General features: G+C 42.9%; 1 protein-coding gene across 2 annotated transcripts in view; it reads right to left on the reverse strand.

Moving 5' to 3' along the window:
- Window positions 1-16,984, reverse strand: part of grm8a (glutamate receptor, metabotropic 8a) — a 190,180-nt gene extending 173,196 nt beyond the window's left edge. The window contains exon 1 of one of the 2 annotated variants that reach the window (XM_070929314.1): window positions 16,460-16,984. In XM_070929314.1, the coding sequence (XP_070785415.1) occupies window positions 16,460-16,984 (525 nt within the window). The remainder of the gene's footprint in view (window positions 1-16,459) is intronic. The other variant, XM_070929315.1, reaches the window with a different exon arrangement.
- Window positions 16,985-21,927: the final 4,943 nt, after the last annotated feature.

The raw sequence follows: 21,927 nt of genomic DNA on the forward strand, positions 1-21,927 counted from the left end.
ACTCTCCTGGACTTCATAGTAATAGATATATAACTACACCTACATCTCCTTGATTTTGACCTAGGTACTGTGTATTTTATATGTTGCCAAATGGTAATGCTTTTCCAACTTTGAGATGTGTCACGCGTGTGTGGATTGCAGATAATTCACATCAAATGTCCTCCTTAAAAGGTCAAAATGAATTCAAGCACAATTACAGCTCAATATAGAAAATAATAACAGTAAGGTAACATACTATTTTTCTTCATTTTGCCACAGCAGCACTCCCCCCCCCCCCCCCCCCCCAAAAAATAAGTTAGTAAAAAGCTACTAAAGAGGCATGCAACCAAAATAGCTTACAGGGTCTATTTTGTTATTTATGACTAAGTAGTTGATGACGTGGCGATCTGTATTTTAGATTTCAAAGCACTGAAGTAAAAGCTTACAAGGAGTGTATGCACACGGGCAAGACTCTACCAGCAGGTCACGCCGCACAAAAGCAATTTAATGGTCACATTTTGGCCTTTTTGGACCTTTAAACAACACATCTTCAGCGCTATGAAGTTTTACTCTATATGTGAAAATAAATTACAGGGATTTGCTTGAGTCTTATGAACTGGGTAGACTGAGGGCAACGGAAGTTACTTAAAAGGAAAAGAAAAGAGTATTTAATAAGAATATCCATAGAAAAGCCCTAAAGTGTGTGTGTGTGTGTGTGTGTGTGTGTGTGTGTGTGTGTGTGTGCGTGAAAGACAGAGAAAGCAGGTGTTTAGCAGGGAGTCGTCACTGTGAATGATGCCCTTTGAAGGTCAAGGCTGACTAAAGGAGAGGCTGAAGCACAAGAGGGATTTGAAATGAGCAACAGGGGGGTGTCAGTACCTTGTGGTTTCAAGAGTGAGCTTGTGATCAAAATGTCACCAGTCCAAAGTTTGAAAGCAGCTGGTAGCATGTGACTTGAAAGGACATGATGTCACATAATATCAGAGAAGAAAACAGTCAGAGAAGGATGAGGAGACAAAGTGCTTTAAAGACAGCACACAATAAACAGAAGTCAACCCAACCGGGAAAAAAAATTATAAACAAGCAACTGAGCAAGCAAATCCCAGCTTAGTCTCTAACTCAATGAAACCATGCTGCATTATAGCAATTTTGGTATTGAACTTTGCATAAAAAAACCATTGATGATTATAAGGAGCGCCACGGAGAATTCTGGAGGGGATAGGACAAGCGAAGGGGATTGTTGTGGCATCCTCCACTCTTTCATGTATGTGTGCTCTACATGAAAATGCAACAAATCCTCAACACTAAAAAGTAAGTTGTTACGGTGTGGACTGAATGTCAGCAAATCTATTAAAATGAAGCCAAAAGCAAAACGATGAATGACAAGACCAAGAGACTGCAGACACACTGACATAAATTGATATTTGTTCACTGCACTGGTAATGCCGCTAGGGGAAAAGTCAGAGTATCAACAAAGTCATTAGAATTTATCCTCCAGGGACCTTGAATAACTGCAGCAAATATCACAGCAATCCATCCAATAGTTGTCAAGATATTTCACTCAAAAACCACAAATGCCATCTTCATGGTGGCACACGCGGAAAAGTCAGGGGATCACCAAAGTCAGCAGCATTCATTCTCTGGGGGGCATGAACGTCTGCAGAGAGGTGTTGGTTTTTAGATGCAAATGCTGTTGATTGGCTGAAAGCACTTATTAACCGGTGTGATATTAATGTGTATCAATAGGACGTGAGGGTGTGTTGCTGTTGAGTTCATAAACAGCAGTCCAGCCTCCTCATGTACATGTGGGTGAAAGCACACATACATCATCTAATTTAGAGGTGTCACTGTTTTACAGCATCTTTTCCAAATTGGTGTTTTATGTATTTTCTTAATAACATTATCACTTCTTTTTTTTCCTGTTGTGCCATTAATAACATTTCTCTTTCCTCCATCAGTCTCGCGCTGTCTGTTTCCCACTTAAGTTACTGTGTTTCTGTATTCATGCAGCCAGTGAGCCTCTTTTCTCCTCACATTTGCCTCTCTCCACCTCTCCTTTCCTTGGCTTTCCTCTCCTCTCTACGTACACAGCCCAGTATGAACTAATCGTGCAAAGTGTAATTAATTACATAAGGTCATATGAAGCAGCTAAATGCTCTCCTGGCACTATAATCTTTTTTAATTCGATTTGCGATCACTGTTGTGAGATCTCCACATCAATAGTTGACACTAGGGATGGTTGTGCTGGTTTGGCTATTAAGATCTTAAGCTCATTTCATTCAAATTACAAAACAAATAAAAAAAAGCAGAAGCAGGCAAGTGTTTTGTGTATTTTTGCTAATGTTTCCCGACAGACTTGCATGGGGTAACTGACTTAGTTGACAGAAGGCATATTTGTGGGCCTTTAATATTTTGTATTGTATAACACCGCACAATCGATCATGTAAATTGTTGATTAATCACCAGCTCAACATTCAGCAATCAGGCCCATAAAACTGACTTCACTGGAGCAGCCAGCAAAGCAAGAACCATACAGAGGAAACTTTGTCTCGGTGTGCTTCTCTCTCGGTGCTCCCTGACAGACAAGAGGAAACACATCAAAGCTTTTCTAAATGTCATCCTAATTATCAGACGTCGCACTGAAATATCAAAAAATATACCAAAATACCAAAGCCTCAAGGTTTCTCTCATCACGTAACCCCTCAAATTTATCTTCAGCTCTCAAAGCCATATGAGAACGGGAGAGGAGTCAACAGCAAGTCAGGCTGTTTCTGTGATTCACCACAGACAGCGGTGATGACCAAAAGCATTGCTGACTTCAAAGAATAACTACTTCTAGGACTACTTGTATTAATACAACTAGTGGTATTATATTCTACCACAGTTATCACTAGGAGGCTTGCTTCTATCTATCATATAGCTACTACTACTACGGCCACTAAGACTATTTTTAGTACTGGTGCCACCACTATAGGCTTACTGCTAGCCTTTTTATCCCACAATGCATTGTGTAATTATTGTACAATTGATGGTCACTAACTGGGTGGTAATTGCCATCATGTACTGCACGGAAGGCATATAGTATTGCTTTATATAGACTTCCCTATATAGTGCACGAATAACCTCTGCACCTCCTGTGAACGCTGGCACGCAGGATTAACTGTCTTAAAAATGTACTGATTGTGCCTTTAACAGTAACAGAAGGCTGTCAGTTTCATTAAGTAAATACTTACTAACCCTAACCCCAAATAAAAAGCGACCCTAAGTGCAATAATTCAGCTACAAAACTGTTGGATTGCGAGCTGTTCGGAAAAAACTACAAACTTGGAGAGAGTGCATAATGACAGATTTTTTAATTACGGGGGGGGGGGGGGGGGGTCTATTCCTTCATACACATCTGCTACCATTGATATACTGTAACTATGGACCATTTAACAGTATAGTGTCTTAATAAAACTAATATGAATGCATAACATGATAGTACTGTGTAACTGGTTGCAGTGCACAATTAAATGCACCACCTACCAGCACACTATCTGACCTTCCCTCAGACTATGGAGGCAGGAGGGCAAACTGTTTGGACTTTAATGGCTTCTGTTGGGCTCACTAATGACAAAGCTAGCCTTTCACTGTGCACACATGCACTCCATTTTCCGTACACATGAAGCTCACAATTCACGGACATATACGGACACACAAGTACGTTGCAGCTACTTTAAATAAGAGAGGCAGAGAAAGTAATAAAGGAAAGGTATAGCCGAGGCACAGATCTGCTCCATTATCTCATGGTGAGCATGTTGGCCACCCTGCAATGTCCATTACCAAGAAGGATGTGTGTGTGTGTGTGTGTGTGTGTGTGTGTGTGTGTGTGTGTGTGTGTGTGTGTGTTTTTGGGAGGCAACGGAAAGAGTCAATGATGCTAATCAATAGTCTAAAGTCTCAGCCACACCTGTCCTTCACTTTCTTCATCTCTGTCTGCCTTTTACTCTTACGTTCTCTACACCCCCCCTTCCTTCCAGCACTACATTAGCACAGCTACACACAAAAAAGGCAAATAATTTGGGGAGCTGGAAAGAGAGAGAGAGGGGGGGGGGGCAGGGAGATGAAAAGGGTGAAAAAGTAAAAGAAAATGAAGAGAGAGGGTTGAGGACTTAGAGGAGTATTAAGTTTGGGGACGAAGGAGGGAGCAAGGGATGTAAAAGAGAGAGAAAGCGACAGAGGGAGGGGAAGAGGTGATGAAATAGCGAGACAGAGAAGAAAGGGAGCCCTGGAGAGGAAGAGTGAGATGAAGAGATGCAGGGTGCGGAGGTGAAGTTAGATTCAGGGGTGGAGAGAGATAAAATGAGGGCCTGATGGAGGGAGGTGAGAGGTCGCGCTCTCCTCTCCTGTGTCAGGGCTGTGATTATTCCAAAATACACATCTCTCATTCCATCTTTTTCACTCTTCCGGCATGTTTTTTTTTTTGTCCTCAGTGATCTCCCATCCCTTGTCGTCTTTTATCCTCATCTTTTGTTCTGTTTCATACTCTCACTCTCTCCTCCCCGTGTCCTCCCTCGCTCCATTCCCTCTCTCTTTTCTCCCACTCATCCTCTATGCATAATTCAAGCTGAGATTCCAGCGTGACGGGCGTGGCCATTAAAAATACATGGGGACACTGCGCCGAGGCCGTTTAGTGCTGCCTTACCTCGGAGGAGGAGCGCCACTGGCTAGGGCAGCGAGGGCAGGGAGAGAGGGAGAGCGAGGGAGAAGGAGGAAAGAGGAGGAGGAGGGAGAGCGAGAGATAAGGAGGAAAGAGGGGGAGGAGGGTGGGTGGTGAGATGAAGAAGCTGGAGCAAAAGAGTAGGCATGAGAAGGGAGGAAGAAGCGGAAAAGGACTGAAAAAGAGCTTTGTCTTCCATTCACGTCAATAGAAGCGTGTAGGACAAACAGATCCAATCATGTGGTTCTTGTTTCGGTGCGATCTCCACCAGGCTCCGGCGTACTCGCAGGTCAGTGTTCAACTTTAAAAAACGTACATGATTGGCCAATAGAAACACTGCTGCGCTGAGTTTGGAGTTTGGAGAGTTCCGGCTCTGTGCATACGTTCAGTCCGTCTGGTCACGAACAAGCTTCGCAAAATCCTCTGCATCCCCCTTAGCTCATCCATTGTTCTTCTGGGTGACCTCTGTGCACTTCACATCACACAGCAGCTAAGCCCCTTCATTTTAATTGCTCCGACAATAGCCAAGAAAACTACATAACTCAAATGGAAAGACAGAGCTCATTTATCCATTAACTAACTAAGTTTAATTCACAGCTATCTCCAAAGACAAAATTAAACATTTTCAGGACACCATTCGTGCAGTTTCTCCACAGTAAATGCAATTTTCTGAGATTCCAATAAACCATATTTACGTAAGCGCACCGCTGATTCAACTGTTTTACTGGACAACCCTGCGTTTATCTAGACGAAACCCCCTGCACTGTGTCAAGCAAGTGGTCTCACTGAAATGAGTGGGGATAGAGTAGAGAGGAGAGGAGGGGGAGAGGAGGGGGAGACTATTCCTGGCGGGCAATGAATGCGGATTAAGGGAAAAAAAGAAAAATATTTTCTCTCTCTCTCTCCTCCTTGACCTCCAGCTTAGGGGGGTAATTGGCAAAACCCTGCAAGTAATGCACTCTCTCTCTTCCTCTCCCTGTCTTCCTCGCTCTCTCTGACACACACACACACACACACACACACACACACACACACAAACAAACACACATGCTAATACTCCCAACTCTCAGGAAACCAATCTCTCACAGAAATGCAAGCCCAATACACAGCAACACAAAGACAAACACAAACCATTTTGCCATAAATAAGCTCCCATTTCCCATTTTATATGCTGTCAATCAATAAATCCATCATATCGATCACTTCAATTTGAATAGACAAACAGATAGAGGGGATAGAAATACTGTATGTAAGTGTGTGTGTGTGTGTGTGTGTATATGAAAGAGAGAGAGAGAAAGAGTGTCATATCCAACATATGTCATGTTCTATATAAATCTCCAAAGGAGGACATCTATTTTAAACACTCACAAACAAGCATGCACGCATCCTGTCAATGTCCCCGCAAAGATATTGCTTTCTGCAGGAGGACCCTGGCTTTCTGCTAATGTTCTTTCCATGTCTTCTCGCCTTTCTTTCATAAATAATATGACTCGGCTATTAACATGGTCAGAAAAGGCTGCAGGAGATGGCGAGAAGACAAGAAAGCAGCGCCAGAAGAGGAAAAATAGATTGAGGCATGGCAAGAGCAGGAAAGCAGAGATGTGGAAACGCCAAACACTTAACCTCTTTTTTTTCCCTTCTTCCTCCCACCTGTTCTCTCCGATCTAATGTAACATCGCTGCAAGATGTAAAAACACCTCCCGCAACCCACCTTCATCCCTCGAGTCCTCCGCTGCTCTTTCACTGAACTCTTTTCCTCTGACGATTACTGTTTTACTGCCTTCTCTCTCCTTATCTATCACCTTTACTGCCCTGCTTCTTTCTGTCCCATCACCTTTTACTGGCCTCGTCCTCCTCTTTTGGGAGATGAGAGGACGCAGAGGCAAAGAAAAAAGATATGGATGAGAGACAACAAGATAATGACACTATAGCAGAGTAAAAACAGATTAAGCATAAGTATAATCTGTATAATAAAGAGGAGAAAAGATGCAGGAAAATGAAAAAAGCAGTGCACCATTTTCTTCCCATAACTTGTTTCATATCCTCTACTTTCATTGCCAAACATCATGAACCTTCTTAACTGATGTTCATTGCTCCATATCAAACATATACATGATTTTATCCATTAAGTCTTAGCTCTACACCAGCGGCAACTTTCCATCTCCCCAAAAAATGGTCCGCACCTCATTTCAGAAAGGATCCCACCCCCTCTTGTGAGTTTCCCCCCAGTCTCATTTTCTCTCCTTATCTGTCCTACTTTTCACTCACATTTATTAAAAACACTGTATATTGGAATATGTTTTAAAATCTTTGAACTATGCAGGGTGGGCTTCTTCTTGTTTTAACTACCCAAAGTCTTCTACAGCCTCGACATTGGAAATGCTGCTTGAAAGATAAGGCAGACTTAATGAAGCAGTTGTGCCCCCCCCCCCCCCCAAAAAAAATATTAAAAATGTATTCAAATGCTGTACTTTTTCATGTCGACTTCCTGTCTACGCCAGTAACAGACTTGAGACATAATCTATGAATCATGTGTCATTCAATTTTAAAGAATATATACTTTGTTTTTGCTTTACACTGGGAACCGTAATTAAATCTCAACGTTTCCTTTTGAGGCAGCATAACTTACTTAACAGGCGAAGAACAGTTTGAACTTTAACGTCTCCATGTAGCTCCACAGCACCGTGCTGAACTTATCATCCAAGTGTTCATTCTGTCACTTATGGGAGCAACCATAAGCATTCAAAGTAATAAGACTGTTTAGCAGCCACACAGATCGATTACAGTGACACCGGCGAGCACCCAATCGGATCATTTGTGATAGCAGAAGCGGCTGTCTAGCACAGACAGGTTTCTTATTATTCTGAGAACAACAAACGCTGTAGCAACCAACAAGAACGTTTGGCCTTTTTTGACACCGAAAGACACACCTAGCAGACACAACAGCAAGTCAATACGCTTGTACAGGAGGCAACAGATTCAACAGAATCTCTGTTTTCCTATTTCAAACACCATCCATAGTAATTTTCAGGCTGCCACCAATTTTCACACCTGTATAGCTGCATAATCCTGTGTGTGTGTGTGTGTGTGTGTTGAGGCTATTCTAACAGGACTGAAAGATGACCCAAATAGTTTTGTAAGATGTAACGCACAGCACTCTCACTGAGCAAATATGACATGCTGCCCACACTCATGGCGTGATTGTGTTTCCAGGCGCTTACATGTCTAACAGTTCTCACCGGCTTACATACATAAATGTATACAGTACCACTTAGCTTACACTCGGCTGCAACTAAAGATTATTTGTATTATCGGCAGATTATTTTTTAGATGAGCTAATTAATCATTCAGTCTGTGAAATGTAAAAACTAAATAGTAAAAAATCACAGTTTCTGAGAACACAAGGTGACATGAAAAGCAGCAAATCCTCAACCAACAACTAATCAATTCAATAACAGAAACGATTAATCAATTATCAACGTTCTGATCGACTAATCAACTAATTTTGGAAGCCCTTCTCTGATACAGGTACAGACCAGTACTGAATACTAAGTTTATGTTCACATCAAAAAGTCATGACTTACACACCTACAGTACATTATACAGTATTCTAGTAAGCTCATTGTAAAGCACAGCTTAAACACAACACTAAAATGAGTGACTTCTCACCAGCAACTAGCAGAACTTCTGCACAAGTTCACATCACACATGCACAGGTGACTGAGCAGCCAAGAAATGCAAAACTGGAGAAGTGATTCAAAGCCCTGCAGGCTCTGTGACTTTAGACAGCAGATGTTTTACCTAAACTGGAAACACAACAGCCTCAGTGAGCAGACAAACAAAGGACGGCACATATATAACCTCCATAATGCACACAGATAGCGACACAAAAGATATTTAACCACCAGGAAAGAAACCAGCAAGCAACAGATAGCGTTAATTTGGAGACAGACAGACAGACAGACAGACAGAGGGTGTGTTTGACTCACGTTACTTGACCTCGAGGTCCACTCTCCTTTCTTTCACGGAGATGTGAAGAAGTGGCTAATATCCAGCAATGTCACGTGGTACTTGTTGCTGTCATTGTCATTATGTCTGTTCATTGTCAACACCTTTATCGTTTATCTCTAACGTTAACCTAGCGTAACGAAACAAGTAGCTAATATCATTAGCAACGCTGGGAAACTGCCGTTAGCTGACGTCAACTCTCCCAGTTACCGCCACACTATTCACCTGGCGTCCCCTCGGTAGACTCGGGACAATTGCCTCAAATGCAAAGGTGCAATATCGCCTTTGACCACACAACCAGCCATTACAACCCAGAGGGGCGCTGTTTCACTCATTTGAGGAAACTCAATGAATACTGGGGAAGACAACAAAATATGATGTGACTGTAAATGTAACAAATAAAATGAATCGTTTTTAATAAAATTACCGTAATTTTTGACGAAATTATTATTTTTTTCTGATAGGGAAGGGGTCCTGGTTTGCCTTCCCACCCACCCACCCACCCCCGTCACAAGTCACTTCCCTTACATAATTTACGCTCAAATATTACTTAAAAATAATATTTACAATTAGTTTTATTTACAGCAACCATTTATTAAGAGACAGACACCATATTTATTCGTAGAAATTGCAAATATCTTTTTTTGTGCTCTCGAAACCAGTATCCACTGTGCGAGTTCTCCCTCAATCATTTAATATCCTTGTCGAGTTCATTTATTTCAAGTGAGAGAATCCATTACTGCCGCATCACACCGATGCAGTTACACTGTCTTCCGAAGCAAGTGGTGAAATCATGCATGCTGAAAATTTTTCATCAGGGAACCAAAGCTACAACGTAAACTCATGTTGGAATGACAAGTCGAGTTTCATTCAAGTGTTTGAACCATGGAACTAGGCACACTGTGTGCATGACGATGAAGTCCTTTATAGACATGCAATTGTAGCATCATCACTATGATACACAGGCAACCCTCAGAATAAATTATGAAACCAATGTATTCTTATTTTTCGTCAATAATTATCAACAATTTTGTGCTGAGCAAATAGCTCTTCCTCACAGCGGACATGCTGTCTTGTGAAACAGAGGTGTGACTAATAGCATTAATAATAAGTCTGCATTCCATGTAAGAGTGCCAGGGTCCTGGCATACCCAAATTACCATGGGTGTTGCAACCTTGCAACCCCAAAAGACACAATGCATGTTGGGTATTAGGAATACTTTTGCCTGGACCAACAACATAAGAAGTTAAGTTGAACCCCGGGCACTGCACCGTGGCTGCCAACTTCAAAGTAGAGAAAATGTTACCTGACAAAAGTGAATTCTCACCGCAGAAATTTCCATTTCATTCATTTTGATATTATTAGTTACACCTGTATATGACAAGTCAAAAGGTCCACTGTGACGGAGCCATGTGAAACCGTCGCCTGGGTGTAATGGCTTCACTTGTCCCTTATCTGAGCTGCTATTCAGCCACAGACCTGATGAAAGGAAGAGGAGAGATAGAATCTCATTCCACTTTAATGCTCTTTACACTGGTCCTCTGCATACACACACATGCAGATAACACTCACATATCTCTTTCACTCTTTCCATCTCTCTCACAAACACACACATTCAATGATCATGAACACACACACACACACACACACACACACACATTCATGGTCAAGTGGACACAAATGAATACACATGAACACATACACAGTCAGCAGTTTCATTAAACACATTTCTAATGACCTCTTGTTTCTCATCAGAGCGCTTGATTAAACTTTAAATTACATACCTATTTCATCAAACCCTGACAGTGTATTTACAACATATGTGTGTTTATATGTTGTGATTGTGATCGTGTGTGTGCGTGCATGGTGGACTGGTAAAGGCTGGGAAGTGAATGAAAAATGGGGAGAAGACATGAACATAAAATAGTGAATATGTGTCAATAACAAACTTCATAGTGTTTGTGATGCAAATGTTTTCACATAGTTTTTGTTCTATTATTGGTGTTTTTACCAAATTGTCATCCCTTTTTTTAAAAAGAAATGATAAAAAGTAACAACTAAACACAGTCTATAGTCTGTTGCATTGTCTGGTAACTGTCTACAACTGTATGTGTTTAATCTTATATTCTGTCATATTCTTCATATATGGTTTGTTGACACTTACCTAATATTGTCATTCCGTTTCTACAATAATTTTTTGTACTGCAGTTCTGGCAGGTCAATGGTCTACGAGTGGAGATTGTGATTTAGGGCTATGCAGGTATAAATAAAACTGACTTGACTTGACCTATCCAGGGAAGGGCTTGACAAATTACACACTTTCTTTTGGGTTATGCGCAGCTTCACATTTACACATTTCCATGCATGTTAACAACTGGGGAAAAAAAGTGTTCGTCCAACTTTCCTGCCTGTCTTTCCCAAACCCAGTTCAAAGGATTTGTGCAATTCAGCTGCTAATAAATCCAATTTTGTCCATGTTCCCACATTACATATGGCTCTTGTAAATGAATCATCTCCAGGCAACACTCAACAAATGAAAGTAATAAATAATTTCAGAAGAACAATTAAGTCTCCCATCATTAACCATTTTGCTCATTATGGCTGCCTTCGTTAGTAGAGGCTGGATGATTACGTGCTGCCTGTCTGTCTGTAGCTGTCGTGATGTTTCTCTGCTGCAGTCGACTTCGGAGCGTAGCATTGTGCACACACGTGTGCTCAGACACAAGCAAGGAACGTTCAAGTCCACGCAAAACGGAGACCCACTCATGTCCTAATGAGTTTTTCTGCTTGCTGTTCAGTGCGCTCTGTGGCTTCATTATCATCACCCTCTTAATGCATAATGCCTCCATGAAAGCAATCAACACCACATCATTACACTCTAGAGGATGCCACGGTCTCTCGGTCTCAAATACTTGTTTTGTCTTTTTGCCTTTTTGTCTTTTTCTTGTGTCTTTTTTTTCTTCTCCTGCGTCTTTCTTTCTGCCTGTCTGTCTTTCATTAATTCTCTTTCTGCTTCTTTGTCTTCCTCACAACGTCTCCTTCACACTCTTTCCCCTCTTCGCCGTCTTGCCTGTCCTTATTTAATCAGTCTGCAGGATTAGAACAAGACCGTAGACCAAACTCTGCCTGACCTTGAGAATAATAGCAAATCTGTTAGGAATTGCGTCTGAATTGGCAATAAAATGACCGCCTTCCCTGTTAATTGCATTTTAATGCAGCTGTTGTCATCCTTGTGAAGCTGAACGCCCAATTGATTTGTAATTCAGAGGGTGTTGCTGTGCCTGAAAGGGAGATTGTTCTAGTGCGGCTTTTAAGTGCACAAAAGCCCCAGACTACTGTACGTTCCAAGGGTTTGAGCAAACATTTGCTCTCGCTAATTTGCTTAACAACAAGAAAGTGTGTGGCTTTATTTGCATGTGCATGGGTGCGCTCTGTTTGGAGACATGCTGTGCATACAGAAAAGGAAGCTTCATGTATGTATATACTGTAGACTCACACAAGCCTCCTGGGAACGGGGATGCTCATGTCACGCAATGTGTGGGGCAGAAATCCACCTCAAACAACAGAGAGCGCAGTACTCAGGAAAGCAATCATGGCGATGGTAATACACAAGCAGATGAATATATCAGCAATATCACACAGTGCAGCAGTTAATTCCCCTGACAGACAGACAGGAAAGGAGGCTGTGGCTGAATTATGGAAGCAATTGGAAGACTCATCCGCAGCTATTCTTCCTCACACATGCATACCCATATGGATATACACGTACGCATATGTAAGACATACTTTAATGAGATGCAAACCTTGAGTAATGGCACACCCACACCCACACCGCTCACACACCAGCTCATGAACACGTGGACGTATGCAAGGCAGTATGGGAGAGCGTGGGTAAGACTTCTAACCTTAGCCTTGGAGCACACAACTTCATAAAAACCACCAGCAGAGACACAGATAATAAGTTGTCTCCTCGAAGGAAACAATAAGTTAGTGTGTGTGTGTTTGCATGTGTTTGAAAGCCTCAAGAGGAATCAAGTGGAACTGACGCTGATTGAATGAAGGGTAGAGATTTGAGTGTGTGTGTGTGTTGTGTGTGCATAATAGCGGTGTTTCCTAAATTCCCCCGAGGCAAAATCATTCCATTTGCTCTCACCGGGGGGACAACCAGCACTTATCAATTTATGAATTTCATTTCATTTTCAGCTTCCAACACACAGCGTGCAAGTGTCACTGCGTATAAGGCGCCTTTCACCTCATTGTGAGGACTCTCTGGTAACAGAGCAGACACACACACACACACACACACACACACACACACACACACACACACACAGACAGTCCATTAGCAACAGCATAATGTGAAGGCAGCTATCACCTCTTTGTTGTTTAAAAGAAGTAGAATTTGTCATAGTATCCGTAACTGATAGCGTTAACAGTAACAGTTTTGGTGTTTTTGTGCGTTATTAGGTTTTCCAGTGCAAATATTAGCAGGTAGCTGTAGCCAAGGTTTGCCTCAAGGTGCTTTGAGAGGTGAAATAAAGTCTCTGGGGTTCACCAATCCATAATGCCGCTGTAATTACCAACCGAGCACACAACACAATCAATACCCAAGGATGAAGCAGTTACTTTCTGAGGATGAGTGGTTACGGAGAGAAATAAAGACAAAATACAAGGTAAAGACAACAAAAAAAAAGATTTACACAGCATGATTCTTTTAGATGAGAGGAGCAGAGGATGAGCAGCAAACTGGAAACTAGCACAGGTTAGTGATGGGGAGGATGTTTCAGGCTCTTGGTATGTGCCCTCCATGTTAAACTAGCAATTTGTGAAACCCAAAAGCAGCGCCTCTCTGGTCTTCATCATGTGACCCTCATTAATTCAGTTCCCCGTAGATGCGAGGAACAATGCACATTGAAAACAAAACTGAGCCTTGTATGAGCTCGAGAACCCACCAAACACTCGTCCAGCTGCTGTTCCACACACCCCTTTTCATGCTTCCGTTTTGACTTTTTAAGGGATACTTACAGCTTATTGCAGCTTGTCTTATTTTTGGAGTTTTGGCCATCATTCCTATCAGTATTAATAAGATTGTACTCATCAAGTTAGCTGCTTAGATCTGGGAATGCAGCAAGATCACTACAAAGAGGCGCCACGGGGAAAGAAACATCAACTGTCAGATGATCAGACCTAAAGTTAGCCAAACTTATTTGGAAGAGAAACTAAATTAGAAAAATGACCCAGACATACACCAGAGTTTAGTCCTGGTTGGATTTTGACCGTGCCTTTCTTGCTGCACACACAGTTAACTTGGGCACTCTTGGGATTATTTCATTTCAGGTGCTCCATCTCTCAGTTTTACCTCTGAATAACGTGGTATGATGCTTTTCCTTGTTTTACTTGAAAAATGTTTAGAGGTCTTTTGAAGGTAAAATCTTGTATTTCACACGAATTAATCATCTCGCAACCCCTCAGATATATTTTTTTGGGACCCCTAGATCGGGAACCACTAGTTTAGATAACCTGATTGATAACATGATCATATAACTCCTCATTTCTTGCACCATCAGACTCTGTTGTTATGTCTTTAACAGTATAGTGTTTTCATAACCGATAGCAGTGATGGCCAAACAAAGACTAGAGCCAACAAAAGCCAAGCTGTAATAAACCATAACTATTCTTTGACGCTGTGATCTATGTATTTCTTTTTAATGCAGTGTTGAAATTGCCAGTTTAGTGTGTTTGGATGACCCCCATTTGCTCTGTTCTTTTTATGTGCTAAGTTCCTTTGGAATTTCCCCTGAAATACGCTGCTGCGACGGCCCAGTTTCCCCACAAGGATTAACAAAGTTTCATCTTATTATATCTTATGTCATCCCCTCTCTCCACTCTGTATCATCCTACAAAGCAGCAGAACCGGTAAAAGATAATCTTCAAAAGAGGAACCAGTAACAAAAGAAACGGCAACAACTTTTGTTCGACTTGATTTCTCTGTGATTGTCAGCGCACGGTGCCCTCTGCGGCTGAGCGCGGTGGAAAAGAACAGAAAAAATAGCGGCTGTTTTCTTGAGGATTTAGATGTGGAATTTTTCACACAATCTGTTGTTTGAATCTCTTTTGTCTGCTGTGAGATTAAAAGACACACACACACACACACACACACTCCCTCTGTGCTGTATTTGCTTTCTGAGCCCCTTGTGTTGAGTGGGCGACTAGCTGTGACTGGCACTGTCAGATTAGCCCATTTAAAAAAGACATATGTTTATTGCAGCGCGTTAGTGTGTGCATGTGTGTGTCCTCCATACTATTTTCAGCCTGTGATGCATGCTGCATTATTCATGTTAAACCATGCAGAGAAAGATACAGTCTCATGTCATATAATACCACTGCCACAGGCCTCTGGTTGATATTATCACACACACACACACGGGTACGTTCACTAAATACTTAAGACTCCCACACACACACACACACACACACACACACAAACAATCAACGGCACACTTACCCAAACATACTGTTATATATTGGCGGACACACACAAGATCCACTCCCACACTGACATACAATACACACACATGTACACAGATGCACACAATGCACTAAATCGCATTAGGCAAATGAGAGCGAGGCAGTGCGGAGCCAGAAAGGCGCTGTGTTCGAGTGCTGTTGCTGTGACAGATCCCGGCATAAATCATGTTTAGTTGTTGTAGTTGTTTAATGTGCAAATCTTCCATTCAAAGCACGAGCTGGTTGTTAACAAGTGCGTTCAAACACACACACACACACGTACAATCCCGAATGCTCACACATGCACACATATACTGTATGGATTTTCGAAAGAAAGGAGGCACAAAAAGCCAAAAACACACACACACACACACACACACACACACACACACACACACACACACACACTTTGCTGTGAAAGTGAGTGGGATAGATGTGGATGTGAAATGCCATGGGCGTCATTACTGGACTCATATTTCATAATCATACGGCTATCCATCAGCCCTGTTCAGCTAATGATGACAACGCCAACACACACACTCAAACACACACCTAGAGAGATACAAGTATTCTCTATCACGGATGTGAGAGCTTCTGCGAGGATGCAGACATGAGCAGCACAAAGGGAAGAAACACCGTCGCATGCATACACATGAGCACTCTTAAGGATGCTCAATTAGGCCCACACATGTGCTAGAAAGTACACTAACACAAAGAGATGTCCTGTTGAGTAACAAACACACACACACACACACACACAAACGTGTGCTGCACTGAATGAAGTGGCTGTTGACAGATTTCAGCAGTAATTGATACCCGTGTTTGGCAGCCATTTTTATTTGGCTCAACCACAAGCCAGGAATGATCTGAGCTGCGCAGCACAAACACACACACACACACACACACACACACACATAAAGCCCTTCCTTACAAGCATCTCTTGACACATCTCTTCTCACACACACACACACACACACACACACATCTGAACACAAGAGATAAAATCACACTTTAGGTTTCTAAAGGCAAATTCGCAGGCCAAAGAAAATGATCTCCCTCTTTCCCTCCCAATCAGTAAAGGGTGAGGCGGCAGGAAGACTGACTACATTTTAATTGGTTGTCATCATTTGGCTTTATCTTGCCAGCGATGATGAGTGAGGGGAAGGGTGCAAACGGCAGGCACAGAAATGTTCAAACAAAGACAAAAGAGAGGAGACGAGAAGAAGAAGAAGAAGAAGAAGATGTGATTTGGGAGTCAAATCTTACCTTAAACAGGCGCAAGATGTTGGCCACCATGATGGACACAGAGCTGGCCGCAGCTCCTATCACCCCTACGATTTTATCTGGCTTGGTGAAGATTGGAGGATCTCCATTAGCGCAGCGAACGTCAGAGCCGTCCCTCTCTATCAAGGCCTGCACAAAAGTCAGGGACTGCTCCAGAGCGTACGTGTCCCTGGAGCAGGTATCCAAGATCCGGGCCCCCAGCGTGATGTTGGGCAGCAACTCAGGGTCCTTGTTGATCAGGTCAATGGCGAACATCATGGCCTCCAAACGATGGATGCCCTTCTCCTTTTTCAGCTCCCCGCAGGGCGTGCCCCGGTCCCCCCTCGAGTGCACGGGAAATAATCCTCCGAGGATGATGTCCCCATCCAGTCGGATGGAGTGGGCGTACTCTGGCGCCGCCTGGGGGTCTGTTGGGATCCGCTGGGGGGAGGTGACAGGAAGGAGCCAAGTGTATGAAGTAGCCATGAACAGGAAGACGACAGAAGTCGGGTGCCTCTGTGGTTCCATGATCAACGAATGATTTACCAAACAACAGCCAAGGTGATCTTAGAGGAGACTTTCAGATGGGTATTCCAAAACTGAGGATGTGTTTTTGGGAATACTAAAAAGTAGCGCCTTCCTATTGGTCAAAAAGGGAGGGGTAAAGGACCCCAGGGGTGGAGCTAGCCGAGCCCCATGAGCAAATCATATTCCAGAAGAGGCAGTGCGATAAAGAGAGCGGTGGTAGCGTAGAAATGTTGCAGCGATGTAGTAGAAATCTAGTTCGGGAGTTGAGCCTGTAATCCACAAGTCACATCTTCAGTAGAGCCTGTTGAAGAGAGACAGAGAGAGGATGTCTAAGCACCAGTGTGACGTGAACATCAAGCTGCTGCAGGGATGTACGGTCCACCTGACAAACATGTGTAAACCACTCCCGGGAAAGGCAAAAATGCAGCCAAGCATACCAAAATCACACATGCTCATTTGCCTGCACACACTCACTTGGGTATAGTCTCTGCAGCAGACCTGTCAAAATTTGCACTGCCATTTCTATAATTGAAAATCCAAAGTCAGTTTGTAATCACCTCAACACACACACACACACACACACACACACACACACACACACACTCGTCTCTTGGCATATCGATGAGTGGAACAGCTGTTAAAATGACAGCAGAGAACCTTGGCGAGCTCCTCGGGCTATTCGCACGGAGGCGCAGACTACCTGCTGCAGTGGAGATGAGGAAGAGCAGGGCGAGGAGGAGGGAGGAAGATGGGGGGTAGACAAAGGTGGAGAGACAGAAAGGGGAACCATGTGAGACAGTGTGAGAGAAATAGAGACAGCAGTGAAAAGACAGAGAGCTGTGCCTCGGAGCAAGTGTGTTGCATCATTCAAACACCTGCTGTTTCTGCTGCAGCTAAATGAACCCATTACATCCAGTACACCCTGCTACACACACACACACACACACAGACACACACACAAAATCCCAACAGGTCGATTTAATGTTGAATGTTGTCTCTTTGCATTGATGGTATTAAATGTTGATAAGCCATCTCTGCCTTCACCCACTGCAGAGAGGTTGCACCTTCATCCCTGGCAGTAGTAACGTCATGCTCTACCCACTGAGCTGCACGTTAAGCAGCCATAGCCTCACAAAGTGTTAGAAGTTGGTTTGGGCCAGAAGTGAAAATTGGCTGTGACAAACTGGTTGGTTCCTACATGATACAAGTGTTGATGTGTTTTCATTAGCTGAGGCCCTGGGGATTTATTTTCTGGTTTGCCTCCCCTGATCCGAAATCCCAGATTTCATTTTTTGCATGTTGCACTGTTTAGAGCGAGGCGGCAATTTGTACAACTAAGGCGGGTTAATTGTTGTTTTTCCCTTAGATTGTTCTTGAAATCTTTAGTTAACAAACAGAGCATTCATTATATTGCTAGCAGTGGATATCTAGCTCTCTAGATGTAATGCTCCTGAAAGGAATTTTTGAATGAATTCAGCACCATTCAGTGCTATTCAAGGCTTTAATTTCTTCATATTCAGGCCATCAATCTGAAACACCACTCTTTATTATAGATGTCCTTCTTACCTCAATACACACAAGCTTTGCTATTGAGGTGGCCTTTTTCATACAATTTAGCCAATGAATTAGCCTAGCAGTTCATTCCATTGCTTATATTCACTTACAGAATAATTTCCTGGCACAAATAGACTACTGAGTAGTGTTGTATTGTTAAAACAATAGTTTTGGGACATATTATTCCCTTTCTTGCCCAGAGTTAGACGAGAAGATTGATACCACTCTTGTCTGTACGTTCTACATAAGGATATGGCTGGCAGGCAGTTAGCTTAGCTTAGCATAAAGACTGGAAACAGGTAGCCTGCTCTGTCTGAAAGTAACAAAATTGATTAATTGCAAATGTGTTTAATACTGTATGCATCACTACTGACACACCTGATCTTGAGACCTCATCTTGTAGAGAGGGGGTGTCAGTCGAGGCCTCCAGCTCATTTTTGCCCCAAGGCCCCCTAGAGGGTAAATCCAGCCCTTTCTTTATCATACTACATGAGGTCCATACTGAAAGCAAAGCATCATTTACAAAACGTTCAACTTTTCAAAATATTCAGCAGACCTGCCTAATTTCACCCACAAGCACCCCTAACAGGTTTGGGGCTGAGATCTCTCGATGAATCCTTTTATAATTCGATTCTGTCCCAATTAATTCATCAGTTTCTCTCCACTCCAAATGGAATTAGGTCAAAGCCACTCACACGCAGACAAGCCCTCGCTATGATTAAAAACCCTGCTTTATATAGGTTAGACAATATTCTACTCGCTGCAATATTGTTTATTCAACACTTTTTCCTTGGATTCAGGCTCCACTTGGCTCAGGCACAGAAAGGGTCCAGATGAGGCCTGGGAACCCTGTTATTAAGACTTGCTAAACAGAATTAAACAACCAAACAAAGTCATATCGAAGTCTAATTAGAGTCTAATAGGATCCACTATTGGCAGAAATTGGATCTTCCCTAATCGGGAGGCACCACATGGACTTAATTTGACCTAATGGACGTCTCTTTCATGATTTAAAAACAGTTACATTAATTCAAGATGTAACTATATCCAAACATCCCGAGAGGGGGCCCTAAAAAATCTGATCAGGGCAACGTGTGAACGTTTTAGTGACTGAACTGAGGCCCTGAGGTTATTAAAAGTTTCATGTCTCATTTACACTCATTGAGATTTATTTCCGAGGGAGTGAAAAGCAGCGACAGCCTCGTCTGTATGTTCATATGTCACGTACTACACAGCTGATCTTATTACCATTCCTGTTGACTCCTATCACTCTCTTAGTCCTATCCTCCCATGAGAGTCCTTGTGCTTTATGATGCTTTACAAAGGAAGGAAGGAGGGAGGGAAGGAGACGTCCAGACGAAGGAGGAGGATTCCTGAGCTTGTGACGGTCAGTGGCCAAAGATGAAGAGGGTTGGGGCTGCGGCTGGCTCATCACGCTTTTTAATTTACACTGATGGCTGGCTGTCTAGGTGAGTGCTTCCCACTTCTTGTTTTACTCTTCATCTTGTCTCCTTTTCAGTTTCATCCCTATTATTTGCTCCTGGTCTCCATGCCTCCCCTCTCTCCTCCACTTTTCTCCCTTTCTCATTTACCCTTTTTCTTATTTCCACCACTCTCTGCCTCTCTGCCTGCCGTCATCTCCTCCTCTCCCTCTCTCCTCTATCACATCGCCTCCTGCCGGCCTCCTCGCCTCTCTCGGGAGCGAGCTGCTCTTTTCAGAAAGTGATAGCTTTTCTGCCGCCCTGTCCTCTCCTCATCCTCTCCCTCCCTCCCGCTCTCTAAAGTAGGTGTTTTTTCGGAGTCCCCTGTCCAACGATTGCAGTCTGTCTCTCCCCCCGTCTCTCCGTCAGCTGTTTTTTTTGGTCTCCTCCCATTCATACCTCACTTCTTTTCTCTCTACCTGTCCCCTATACCCTCCGATCTCAACCGTCTCTCGCACTTTCCAGCAGCATTCATTCTGTGGTTTTAGCAAGATCATGGTCCAACGAGGCACTCAAATGGTGACCTTCCCTCAATGCACCCCCCCTCTGTGGATACACCAATCAATTCAGTGAGTTACGGGCTTTCCCAAACTGCAAATAAATGAAGTGAAATGCGTAGGTATATGAGACATACATCAATGTAGATGACATCCATGCAATATATTAAAAGTCTATTGAAAGTGTTTAATGCTATCTACAAGTGAAACACTGTCATATTCTGATTCTTTCCATATGTGGATAAACGCGTTAAAAATCCCAGCTTACATTGCTAAGAGACAGAGACGGCTCACGCATCACTTTTGAAAACACATGCCTGTGACGTGATTATGTCATGTGTCTGGAGATGAAACACAGCCCACAGGGTCCAGAAATAAGACTATGTGAGATCAAAGTATATGGGTGTATTCTCATTATGCAGCCCTATAGGCTTCTTTCTACAGCAGTGGCGGTATTCAGATGGCACCCTAATTAAGACAGTGCCATCCACAGTGAAACCAGAGAAACACCATTGCAATGATATCTTTAGGGGGAGCTGAACTGATTATTATGGAGCTTGTCTCATGTTTTTTTTTTCTTTTATACCCACGCAATGTTGAGGTTCTAAGTGAAGCATACCTCTATCCATGTGCTGGCAAGACATGTACTCACCTAACCACAATTGCACAGAATCCATGTGAAATGAAAATGATGAGTAAAAATCAATAGAGTCCCAGAAGCAATAGGCAGCAAGACAAATTGAGACAATAAATAAGACAGACTGCCCAAAGATCCATCACCAGAGGAATGTCAGGATGCCACAAAAGAGAGAGAGAAAACACCCACAGAAAAAAAGAAGAAAAAAAGAGGCAACAGCATTTAGTCAGGATGGAGGAAAAAAACACGAAATGATAGTAGATGAGATACCTCAGAAAATCTAATTGATCCGACAGGGTGTGAAGGCTGAGGAGCACCGTCTCCACGGACTCCTCTGGGGTCCCTGTCCAGCCTCGGGCAACTTCCTTGCAGAGCGCAGCAGTCCCCCCCCCCCCTCCAAAAAAATATCAGTCCTCCAGGAGGGAGATTCTTTTTCCACAACCGCAAACGGATTTAAAAACAATAAGACCTTCCGCAGGGCGAAGACATGAAGAAGAAAAGACAGATACGTAGACGATATTTAAAAAAAAAAAAAAGAAAAAGTGCCCCGTTGTGACCAGCAGAGCTGATTGTACTGGTGAAAATGGAATAATTATGAACCCCGCACTTGTTTAAGGTGACAATAGAGGGAGGCTGCCTGTAATGAAGTCAATACCCCAAGAATGAGCCTCAGAGAGAGAGAGACACAGAGAGAGACACAGAGAGAGAGAGAGAGAGAGAGAGAGAGAGAGAGAGAGAGACACAGAGAGAGACACAGAGAGAGAGAGAGAGAGA

This window comes from Enoplosus armatus, chromosome 22 (genome assembly GCF_043641665.1).
Source record: "Enoplosus armatus isolate fEnoArm2 chromosome 22, fEnoArm2.hap1, whole genome shotgun sequence".
Taxonomy (NCBI): domain Eukaryota; kingdom Metazoa; phylum Chordata; class Actinopteri; order Centrarchiformes; family Enoplosidae; genus Enoplosus; species Enoplosus armatus.